The sequence below is a fragment of the Oryzias latipes genome, chromosome 10, assembly GCF_053564925.1.
Source record: "Oryzias latipes strain Hd-rR chromosome 10, Olatipes_Hd-rR_3.1".
Classification (NCBI taxonomy): domain Eukaryota; kingdom Metazoa; phylum Chordata; class Actinopteri; order Beloniformes; family Adrianichthyidae; genus Oryzias; species Oryzias latipes.
The window spans coordinates 14,368,090-14,380,409 of record NC_136246.1 but is presented as its reverse complement, the minus strand read 5'-3'; the positions used below and the strand labels follow the sequence as shown (position 1 = coordinate 14,380,409).

Below are 12,320 nucleotides of genomic sequence, written 5' to 3'. Positions count from 1 at the left end.
ACATTAAAGCAGACACGGTGGTGCCAAACTCTTGTGAGTTTTAGTTGGACAGAACTGTGCAGCTTAAAGTGCAGTGTTGGTTCAAAAATGGCAACAAAAAAAAGGCAACAAAGATGGACAGACCATCATGAAACTGTAAAAGTGTTTTTTAAGAGAAAATAAAAGGAAAATTAAGGCATAAGTACAGTTTCTTTTAGCACCAAAAGGTGTTCAGAGACTGGAAGGAGCTGACGTGGTCAAGTCAAGCTTTTCCAAAGTCACAACTGAATCAGATGACCATTCAATTAAAAAGCAAGTAAATTAAATTAAAGTAAATTAATACAAACTAATAAACACAACCTAATTGGCAGATTTGTTTATTTCCCACAGTTTAAAGAACTGCAACTCAAGTCCTTACATGTCAATTTTGTTTTTGCTCAGCTGTGAACACAGACTTCTGCTGAGAAATGTTAAAACTACTTCCAACTTAATCAGAAGCTGACTGCCAAACCTCCAGGCGGTTTGTGCTCAGAGCATTCAGTAGTTACTCATTAAGGCAAGGCACTTGTCTGCCGGCTGCAGGTTTGTGTCATTGACCACAAAGTCATTGCTTCTCTCACAGCAATGACATCAGCTTCTGAGGTTCAGAACAACTATAGTCGGACACAAACCAAAAAAAACAAACAGGAAAAAAAACAGGATTTTACTCTGGTAATTGAGGAAAATTGGTATTTAGATTTTGCTGCAGTGATTTGAGGAAGGCTCACAAAACTGGTTTTATGGGGTTATGTTGAGTTTAAACTTCAAGCTAAAGAGTTTTGTGAGAGAAGCATCTGTGACACAGCTGTAGGAAGTATTTTCACGGTGCAGTGTTGGTTTCAGATCATAGGAAATGATTAATCATTCAAAGCCTTTAGTTGAAAAGGTAAAAGATATACTAATAGTTGATCTTATTGCCAGGCTTCGATGACAGAAACAAAACAACAGAAAGAGGAGCAACCGTGACTCCACCAAAGCTCTTTTATGGTCCAACCGACCACTGGAGGTTCACCTTCAGAGCATGATGTATAACATGTAAACGTATGTAATTCTGCAAAGATCCTCAGTGTGTTTCTATAAGTGTATCTGCTTTTACACGACTTAGGGAAATATTTAAAGTATGCCTTACTTTTCTAAAACAGACGTGCATTTTGAAGTATAGCCCTCTGAAAGGTTTTTAAAGACCCACTCGGATCATCTTTTGATCTAAAGTGTTACCAGTGGTCTTTTAATCATGATTATGTTGTTTTTAGCCAAATAGTTAAAATGAAAACCTGTGTCGTTTTCTAGGGCATAGTTTCTGCACAATGGCAGTAGTTCATTAGAAATTCACCTCTGAGTTGTGGGCAGGACCATTGGTATAGAGTGAGCCATACCGGTACTCTCCTGCTAGCTTACAGCCCCTCATCTAACATTACTGGTGCAAACCAGTACAGTTTTGAGCCGGATGCCAGCTCTGATGAAGAAAACAAAGATGTGCATAGACCTATTCATCTACAAGTGGATTCATCAGAATGGAGTGGAGCAGGGAGCTCTACAACTACAAGCTTCTAAAACTGCATTTTTTCATCTGCTCTTGATTCACCACATGTCCCAAAGTTTGGGTAAATCTTTAATAGTTTTGCTGGTTAAATAAAAAAACAACTAGTTAAGCAATAACCAAAAATAGTTAGTGGGCTGAAATAACATTTTTATTTTATTTATGGCACTTCTTTCTGTTAACACAACGTTGTGTTGCTGTTGTATTTTGATAGATTCTCCAAAAATTCACTCTGACACAATAACTATTATATTGGGCGATAAAGAAGATTCACATGACAGTATATGAAATTATAAACTCTACCCATAAAGAAATAAAAGTGAGGATGGGCAAAGCTGTCAGACAATAAACTGAATCATAGTTTTTTAATAAGTAACTAAAGAGTCGACTTTGAGTGGCATACATAGAGGATTTTATGCATTTTAAAACAAACTGTTTGAACTGCTGACAAGTTTGGTTACAAAACATGAACAAAAACCACACAGAGTCTGGAAACTTTGTTAAACAGAACCAAAACAATGGGGAGAAGAAGAGCCTCTAATAAATAACAATTTTAAAACTAAATTGTGATTTCTATTCTATTAGCAATGATGTGTGAAAATGATCCAAACTACATGAACTAAGCAAGCAAAGTCTGATGTTTGCTTCACCCCAAAGTCTACACGTACAAAGACTGTCCAGCACATGCAAACCAAGGATAGAAAGTGACCCAAGCATCAGGCAGAGGAGAAGAAAAAAATACAATTTCCAGATGCTTAGAAGTAAAGAACATTTTGATAAAGTTCTTATGTACAAGAGAAAAGGAGCCAGTCGGGATGGGCACAGGAGAGCTTCCAATTCTCCAAATGAGGTCAAGTACTGGAGAGACATGAAGAAACCCTGGATGTAGGCATGTGAGGATCATAAATTGCTCTTGTTTAGATCTTTCCTGGCATGTGCTTGGAGAACTTGGTTGTTGCTGCTGCAGGCAGCTGATGCCACAATACAGACTAACTTGAACTAAACCTGTATATCTGTTGTTTGTAAAAAATATTTAGGATCCAGTGATGCTAGCAAGTGATAATTGAACTATGATCCACAACTCACCTGCTGATAAGATTAGTGTGAATGCTCTGTGAAGCATAGAGCTAAAATGAAGCAAAGGGAATGAATTACGGTACATAATCACATACTTTATAAGTGCGGAAACCAAAATAAGTCCACAATGTGAATAAGAAGAATTTTCTGGAAAATTCTGGATTTTACTGGTCGATTAGCAAAAATTCAGCAGATATATGAAATAATATAGTCAGTGGTGAGAGTATGTGAGGTAATGGTCTGTAGTTGGGGCCTTTTTATCTTGAACTCAACATAGTATCTCATGTGTTGAAGATGATAAGAACCATGGTTTGGAATGTGGCATGTCCTGGGAAACACTTTTGGAAATGTTGTTGATTCATTCAGCATTTTGGAAGCTAACGTTGCATCCCAGATGACATTTTCCTTACATTTTCAAATCCTCATTTTTTTTTATCTCATAGAAAAATGTAAATGCACATTTCAAATTCTTTTTATATTATCTATGAAAATAATCCATTGCAAAACAAGTTTCAATACAAGAAATTAATTGCTTCTTATTTGTTATTTCTTTTCTAATATTTTGTGACATTTTCCCATTAAAAATGCATGAAAATCAGGTTTTCCGACTTTATTAACTAGGTGCTTACATTTATTGGTAATTTTAGTAGAAAACTCTTATCTCAATCCTTATTTTAGTGTAATGAGCCAGTGAAAGTACAAGTCCTTTGGTGCCTAATAGGATTTTTAGACTGCTGCTAAACCGAGTGATAATATCAAAACTCTTAATAAAGTCTAAAAAGGAACTCAAAGTAAATTTTATGAATGAGAAACAAGTGAAAACTATTCTTTAAGATAAATGACCCTTTGACCTTAATCACAGAAGCAGCAGCTACATTAATGTGCATGCATCTGCAATGTGATTATGTATGTTTCTATGTGAATAGATTTATTTAGTTTGGGCATCAGGATTGTGAGTGGCCCACGGACAAAGACCGGTCTGCATCTGAAAGGCTTTGAAGGATGTGCACTTGTGTCTCCTTTTAACCTTGGTGACTTGATAATTTGCTTTTTTTCCTTCACCCATTTGCAAACGTTGTTCCACTAACTAGCAGGAAATGGAACTTCCATGCAAGGAGTTCATGTGCCTTTGCGTTCCGAGCTTTCACAAGGACACTTTTATGTTCTGTGCTGATGAGGATACAAATGGCTTTGAGAAAAACCTAACCTCTCTGGACTCCTGCTTTGATTCTTTATTTTTATAATTTTACAGCAATTAAAAAGATTCAAGACACCAATTTTATATTATCATTTGCAGAAAAGAAACGCGTTTTCATTTACAATAAAATTGCTGCCACACAGAACACCAGTGAAATGATTATGATGTAAATAAAGTAAAAATCAGAAATGCAAATAGAAACAATGCAGACCTGGATTGTTTCATACAAACAGTCAGATGAGCAGAAATCTTTAATCTGATGTTTTCTCTTTGCCTGGCTGCTCCCTGTAGGGTTACTACAGCTGATTACCTGACTCCATCTAAACCTATCTTCTGCATCCTTTCATCCACAAAACCACCGTCATGTCCTCTTTGATCGTCAATCCTCTCCTTTCCAGAGGAAACCTCTTCTGCTGCTCCCTGCTCTCTCTACAGATCACAACATCATCTGCAAACATCACGGTCTATAGAGATTTCTATAACCTCATCTGTCAGTCTATCCATCACCATAGAATCAAGAAGAAATTCAAAACTGATCCTTGGTGCAGTCCCACCTCCACATTGAACTCCTCTGTTACACCTACAGCACATCTCACCTTTGTCTTCCAGCTCTCATACATGTCACAAACAGCTCCAACATACTTCTCTGCCATTCCTGACTTACTCAAGCCAACCAGAGTTCTTCTTGTATCCTGTCAAAGACTATCTAAAACCATGAAGACACAAAGCAGCGTCTTCAGACATTCTTTGTTCTTGACCAGAAATATCTTCAGAGCAAATATTTATCTGTAGTTATCCTTCTTTGGCATAAACATGTTCACAAATGCTCACTTCTGATCTCAGCCTACAGCTTCTTCCCATCTTTCTATTAACTTTGCTGTGTGACTCTTCAGTTTTTCTCCTCTGTAGTTTCCACAACATCTCTCTTGTTCTCTTCCATCTCCTCATTGGAGATATTCTAAATCTCCAAGATCTTGTTAAGCAAACCATTTAGAAACTCCACAGCCAGCTTTCCTCTCTTTTGTGAAAAAATGTGTCCCCCCCACAGCCATTTCCACCACCGTCAGTCCCTCTGTCCTTAACACCAATTCTCTATCACTTGTTCACCATCTCTATTTCCCTCAGGAATATTGATGTCTGTTAAAGTCGACTCAAATCACCACTCACTCGTCAGCAAAACAGCAAGTTAACAGCACACACTAAAAAAATTCATAGTAAAAAATAACTCAAGTTGACTTATATTTGAGCCACCTCAAGGTTATGGAACTAACTTTTTGCTGGATTATTTTAACTCAGAAAAGGAAAAAAAATCGTGAAAAAACTACAAATTGGGTTAAAAAAAATCTACCGGTACTGTAACAACAACAACAAAGCCTTTTGCTCCAATAAGTAGCCAAAAACCATATCCCAACATAAATAAACCGAGAATTGTGTTAAAGTGTTTTATGAGTGCAAACAACAGCAGACGCGCAGCCGTGTGCGTGAGCTGCCATGCTGTTAATCTGTTTTATGGCTAGTGCTGCGTAAAGACAGAGGCCTCACAAAAAGGGGCGTTACTTTTGACGCGCACTGCGAGTCACTTTTGGACTTGTATTGAGTCCAATTGGAGGGATCAAGGCGGGTCTTTTGGAGCACAACTTTTTTCTTTTTGACGTCCCTGACCTCTGTGTTGTGCATGTGATCCAGTAAAGCTGGCCGTGACGGGGAGGTGAGTTTGTGGGAGTAATTAAGGCGGCGGAATGTCTCCCCTTTCTCAGCCTCCCTCTTTCCCTGCTCTGCTGCGCACCGCGGGTTCGCTTCTGAAGGCGCAGAGAGGCGCTCCTGTTTGAGTCAACTCCACCTCCTTCAACCAAACTCTGACAAGGTTGACTTTAAAGCCAGACGTTTGAGCTCAAAGAGCAGCAAAAAGAACGTTCGAGTTAAAGAAGGAAGTTTTACGCGTCGTGTTAAAATAGTGAAACCACTTGTGGAAGAAGTAATCAGCACTCTGGAAGGTGAGTACTGCAGGGAACTGCTGTTCTGTTCTCATGACAAAAATACTTTAAAACTTAGGAATCAAATATTTGCTGAGACTAAAAATGAAATACAGTTACTTGCAAACAAGTAATAACTGTTTATCATCCAAGATGTATCTACATTTTAGGGACGCAAATGAAGCAGCAAATGCTTACATTAGTTGTGGGATGAAACAAAATGCTAAGGCAAATGTGTTTAATAATTGCATATCTGAAGTTTGGGTGAAAACTATTGGAGAAAACAAGGACAATGTTTTCAAACTGAAGTGAAGCAAGTCAAAAATATTTGCCACTTTAGAGAAGTTAGACACTTTTCTTTGTTATAGGGGGCCAAAAATAAGATCGATTTTCCTTCTAAAATTTCAGCTGTGGTGTTAATGAAGATACTATAGATATTTAATTGTGTCATACATAGAATCAGCAAAATGAAAAAGAGAAAAAATACTCTTTTATTGTCATTGTGACATGTTACACGCACAACAAAAATCCAGAAAGTGTAATTTAGTTACATACTCAGAAAAGGAAACAACGCAATGTATAAATATGAAGAAAAACTGTGAAATTTAATTATAAAAACTATTCCACCCTCATACTAGTCCACTTTTGCATTTCTGTTGCCAAATAAAATATACATTTAGTGATATTATTGAGTTAAAAAACATTTCATTTGTAAATTATTCGTTAGGCTATATAATGTAACATTTTTGTGAACACAAAGAAACACGTGACAAAAGCAGATGGTTTTAAAGTATTCAAGACTTACACTTTGTTTGGAAATACCAATTCTGATGAGCTTTAGAAGAAATCTGTTTATTATTAATTAAACTAATTGCCAGGTTTCAGGTTGCATCAGTGCTCCTGACATGAGTAAGTAATAACATTTCGAAGGCCCCACTAATTTAGAAAGACTTATATTGTTTTTAGTTCAACAGATGCTGCCTATCGGGCATGTGTGAGCAGGATATTATCAAACTCAAAAAACTACAGTGGTGTTTTGAATGTTAATCCTCCATCAGAAAAGTAAAAACGTCCAATAAAAGAGCATGCACTAAATTTTCACGATTGATGTTTTACCCCAAATGACAGATAAATCAAATAATTGAATAACCTTGTTTGATGTATTTTTTACCGGCGTAAACAGATTAGTTTGGCACAGGCTTTCATATCTTATTTGCCCTTGTAGGTTTCATGCTTTTCCGGCTGCAATAACCCCAGTGGCATGGATGCAATCAACACCAATGTCAGCGCTCTCAACTCGTCAGGAAAGCAATTGGAAACCTTAAACTACAGCTGCCGCTTTGATGAGGAGTTCAAGTACATCTTGCTTCCTGTGTCCTACAGCCTGGTGTTCGTGGTGGGCTTTCTTCTCAATGCGACCGCTTTGTGGATGTTCCTCAAGATGCGTCCGTGGAACCCGAGCATGGTCTTCATGTTCCACCTGTCCCTGTCAGACTTTTTGTACGTCCTTTCCCTGCCTACTCTGATCTACTACTACGCCCACCGCAACCACTGGCCGTTTGGCGTGGCTGTCTGCAAGATTGTCCGCTTCCTTTTTTATGCCAACCTGTACTGCAGCATCCTCTTGCTCACCTGCATCAGCGTGCATCGTTACCTCGGCATCTGCCACCCCATCAAGGCCCTGACTTTGGTGAAGTCTCGCCATGCCCACATAGTGTGCGCGTCAGTGTGGGCGGTGGTGACCGTGAGCCTCATCCCCAACATCATCTTTGTCACCATCTCCAAGAGGGACAATGACACTTTGTGCCATGACACAACAAGTCAGGGGGCCTTTGAGGAGTACGTGGACTACAGCTCTGTCGTCATGGTCCTGCTGTTTGGCGTCCCGTTCCTGGTCATCATGGTGTGCTACTGCCTGATGGCGCGGACTCTGTGCCGCCCCAGACGAGGGTTATCTGCCAGTCAGCAGGGCAATAGCTCACGGCAGAAGTCTATCAAGCTCATCATTGTGGTCCTGGTGGTGTTTGCCGTGAGCTTCGTCCCCTTCCACATCACGCGGACTATCTACTACACCGCCCGCGTGCTGGACCTCAACTGCGAATTCCTTAACATAGTCAACTTTGCCTACAAGATCACTCGACCGCTGGCGAGCATGAACAGCTGCATCGATCCCATCCTGTATTTCTTAGCCGGGGATCACTACCGCTCCAAATTCAAGTTTGCCCTGACGCAAAGGCGACAGGTGACGAATAGTCAAAATCCCGAGCCGCAGCCACAGCCCAGCAACAACAGCAATATGAGTTTGATTTATAAGAACTCAGACCTTAAAACCAGCTCTGAGGTAGAGAAATAGAGCTGTATCTGGACAGCAGGGTTCTGTGTGCTGTTTCTCAACAGGCTTGAGGTTTCTGTTTTTAGGTCATGTGAGACATGAGGTTTTAGAGGTTTTCTTTTACAAAAGACTTTGTTCCTTTTTTACGTGACTGGTGTCCCAACGCAGACACCAGTCACATGTAAGAAAACATTCATTCATTCATTCATTCATTTTCTTCTGTTTGTCCCTTTCGGGGTCACGGGGCTGCCGGAGCCTATCCCGGCCACTGATGTGTGAAGGCAGGGGAGACCCTGGACAGGTCGCCAGTCTGTCGCAGTAAGAAACATGTCTATTAAAAAGAAAGTGAAGTTTAAGTCTTTTAGAGAAGAGACCATATTGTTACCGGTGGTGGAAACAGATTTTAATTAAAAAAACAGATACTGCGTGTGACTACTGTCACAGATCTCCAGCTGTGGACATGTGGCAGAGCGTGGCCCAAGTGCTTTCTCAGAGAGCAGACAGCAGTGAGGCAATCCTTCCTGTTTTATCAGCAGTGTTTTCGTGTTACCCAGAAACTGCAGCTCCAAATCCCAGCCCAGCTGTTTTTGTTCCTCATCCTTCACAGCCATTTCTTTCCAACCATGAAGTAAAGCTGCAGGACGACTGTGTAGCTTCTCCGCTTTCAAAGCGGCAGCAGGAGAGTGGGTTGTCCTTTTCCCCTCATCTCCTGTGGGAGCGATCCATGTTTACCTCCATAGGAACAGGCGTTGGCCTCAGAAAGGTTTAGTCAGGTTTCATTGAATTTTATTTCCAACTTAAAGTGTGTCTCTATGCTGATGAACTCCAATTACAAACCATTCCAGTTTCAATTTGATCACAACAGGTCTGATGAAGTTTGAATGTTTTTTGCTGCAGAGCAACCCATAAAAAAACTGTTGTTTTAGTCAAACAAAAAAAGTCATTCAGCTACTGAAAGAGACAAAACACCGGTCATGTTTGGAACTTCAAAAAGATAGTCTAAACCTATGATAGCACTCTTTATAGAGTTCATGCATGCAGCTTGAAACAAAGGTTTAGACATTTGGAGCAAAGAATATCTTTTGAATAAAAACAATTTTTTTGAAGAGAAGACCTCGTTTTAGAATACCCCTTTAGTCTAAAAAACTCCCCACATAAGTTCACTCCAACCCAAAACATGTCTGTGCTGCAGCCAAAACATTACCGTCTCTGGTTAAGTATTTCCTTCACTGACATCTGGGAGCTTGCGTTGCAGTTTTTGACATCTTTTGATGTGTTTTCCAAATTTCTTGTTTAAATTTTGACAGATATTTTAGACTGTTGATCCAAAAACAAGTGAGGGACATCTTTCTGCCGTTCTGTTAAAGGCAGGTTTACACTCAGGGATTCTGTAAGGTTAGCTCAATAGCTCCCCCACGTGGTTACTCATGGTTTTAAAGACTCATATCCGCAGTGGAACAGTACAGCTTTTTCTTTTGTGTTATTTTTTAAATATTATACTTTGTTAATAAATAAACCAAAACGATAAGACTATTTGTGTTTTGTGCTGTAAACTCCTGGTTGCATTTTTTTCTCCTGAAGATGTTGTGGTCCTGACCTCTGACCTGCACAGATGAGAAGAACCTTTGATAAATTAGTAACTAATAGTTTACTAGAAAAATAATATGTGATAAAAATACACAGAAATAGATTTATTAGCAAAAAGATCATGTCATTTTGAAACACATTTGTCATGTTCACAGCTTTCCTTATGTCCTCTGTAAAGTACAAACTAATCATATAGTGGGCTGCATTTCAGTCCCGTTCTGGTCTAGCACTGTTTCACACCCATTCAGATCCCCGCTATTATTTGTTATCTGTTCAGAATGAAGATCTAAATATGGCCTTAATGCCACAAATTCTTCTCTTGGACTGTGATGGGGACACATACTGTAAAAATGAATTTAGGATAAAATAACATTTACAATTTAAAGATTAATTTTCTTTCTTTTATTATAATAAAACTGATGGACTTTATCTAACATTTTTGCTTTTGATTTGCACAACAAAATTATTACCACTAGCAAGACCATAGAAAAAGACGTGGATTTTAGTTTTTATTTTATGAGAGAAAAAGCAACACAGAAGCAGAATTTATTTTATTGCTTCAATGTTTATCTTTAGATGATATAAGGAATAAAGAAATAATAATAAAAAAGATATCAAAGCTCACAAGAAGTGCAAACTGACCCCCCCCCCCCAAATAATAATAAGCAGATGCTTAGAGCATACATATGACATACTATTAAGCCGATATTTCTTCATGATTGTCACATCTTGATAAATAACTCAGCAAAAACTCTTTATGAGCTTAGAAATTTGTTTTTTAACCTCTAATAAAATGTTAAAATTACTGCCTTTTTCATGGGTGTTTGCTTAAACCTAAGCATGTCTTGAATTGCCATGTTTCTGCCCCCCATTGACCGTGCAGACATTACTGAATGAAAAAAAAACACTTGACGTGCTCCAGGAGGGAGGATGTTCTGCTCAAGGACACAGTGGACAGTGGGCGCAATTCAAGCTCCTGCCCTCTCTCTTCATGTTCCTATAGAAAAGAAAAAAAAAACTTCATTAAACTCTGAAAAATCTATTCAGCTGCAGTTCACCAAAACAGTTTCTGTTATAGTTTTGGATTTAAAAAGACTTTAGCAAAAGGAAAGAAAAAGAAAAACAGTGTATAAGAATTGGTTTCAGTTTTTTTTTTTACACAATTGTAATTGAAAAAAAATGTTATGCAAATGATTTCAGGGCTAATTTACCACACACTGTATACCACACACCATGTTTTAAATAAACTTTAATAAAAAAAAAAAAATTTGTTCTAAATTTTTTCTAACTCTGCCGTACCCTAAGGAGATGCCTCAATCGTTCATTTTCTTCGGCTTGTCTGTTGTTTGTCAAAATATAAGACAGAGACGAGAGATTTCAAGGGCACGTGGCGTTCACTTTAATGGAAGAGGCTGAGAGTGGGGTGAAAGAGTGACACACAGAGGAGAGAAGTTCATTATTCGCCTGAAAAGGAAACCAATGGCTTTCATGGTTGCCATGGTAACCGGCTTTTCTTTTGCTGCCAGACCTATGATAAGGTACTTCACAGTGCTAAGCGCAATTATTGCAAGGTAAAAGGGGAAATATTGCTTCCCAATGCTGATAGATGTTAGATATTGATTGGCATGGCGACCCATAGTACAGAACCCTGACGATTTTGTCTGCCTGACTCTCTTTCAGTGAAAATTGTTGGAGGTGAGGCTGGTTAGGTCTTTGAGGGATTCAATTACTGTTGCAGCTCTGGTCCGACTAAACAAAGGTGAAAAGCAGGAAGTTGACAGCAAAAAGTTGAGAACAGATAAAGCTAGAAAACAGATGAAAGATGTCTTAGCCTAAAACATTGAGATACAGCTTGAAAACGGCAAAACAAGTTGGAATATTCTTCAATCTAACAAAAACATGAAAATGATTTACTTTGCACACAATTCAGCTCAAATCTCAATTTTTGGGTCAAAGGTTTGTTGTGATATGTTTGGGTATTACAAAAATACAGCAAAAAATGTAATGTGCTTATAAGCAAGTAACAATTAAAAAATTTCAAGTATTGTTATTTTCTGTCTTGAAAGACAAATATCAAGAAAGGTTTTCAATACCAAAATAATCTTAGTTTAAGACAACGTGTCTTAGTGACTAGAATTATACAATAAGTATTTTTGCTAGGATCATTTTTCTTACCCCATAGGCAGATTTATTTGCTTACTTAAAGACACATTTTTAAATTCCAAGAATTATTTTACTTATTTCTAAGGAGGCCTGTTTTTGCAGAGTGTGTAATATAATAAAACAATACATAATAAATCCTTCCCTCAACATATTACAACAAATGTTTGACACCTTATTTGTACACATATGCAAACATATGAAGGAGAGATGCAACAATTCACTTTGCCCACAATTCGGTTCAACATATGGTTTGGTTTAAAACTTAGAATTGTGGCACCCATAGGGGAGTGTCAGTAAAATTCTTTTTTTTTAGAAAAAGGAGAGTTAAAAGTAAAAACACAATGATACATGTTTAGGTTTTTATTAGATCCTAAAATAAGGCAAACCTGGTCTCACTTTAACTCTTACATGTGAATTTTTGCACATCTTGGC

At 38.2% G+C, this 12,320-nt stretch overlaps 1 protein-coding gene and 1 long non-coding RNA gene across 2 annotated transcripts in view; one reads left to right on the top strand and one right to left on the bottom strand.

The window, feature by feature from the left end:
• Positions 1-5,423: 5,423 nt before the first annotated feature.
• Positions 5,424-9,666, top strand: LOC101168051 (P2Y purinoceptor 4). Its single transcript, XM_004073199.5, has 2 exons — positions 5,424-5,827; positions 7,032-9,666. Exon 2 carries the CDS (start codon positions 7,068-7,070, stop codon positions 8,157-8,159), a length of 1,092 nt encoding a protein of 363 aa, XP_004073247.1. The 5' UTR covers positions 5,424-5,827; positions 7,032-7,067; the 3' UTR covers positions 8,160-9,666.
• Positions 9,667-10,532: 866 nt separating this feature from the next.
• Positions 10,533-12,320, bottom strand: part of LOC144994860 (uncharacterized) — a 58,466-nt gene continuing 56,678 nt past the window's right edge. Inside the window, exon 3 of the long non-coding RNA XR_013658525.1 lies at positions 10,533-10,722. This is a non-coding gene — a long non-coding RNA (uncharacterized LOC144994860). The remainder of the gene's footprint in view (positions 10,723-12,320) is intronic.

Bases quoted from the DNA above. Each gene is read 5' to 3' on its own strand.
- LOC101168051 (XM_004073199.5), top strand. From the start codon at position 7,068: ATGGATGCAATCAACACCAATGTCAGCGCTCTCAACTCGTCAGGAAAG.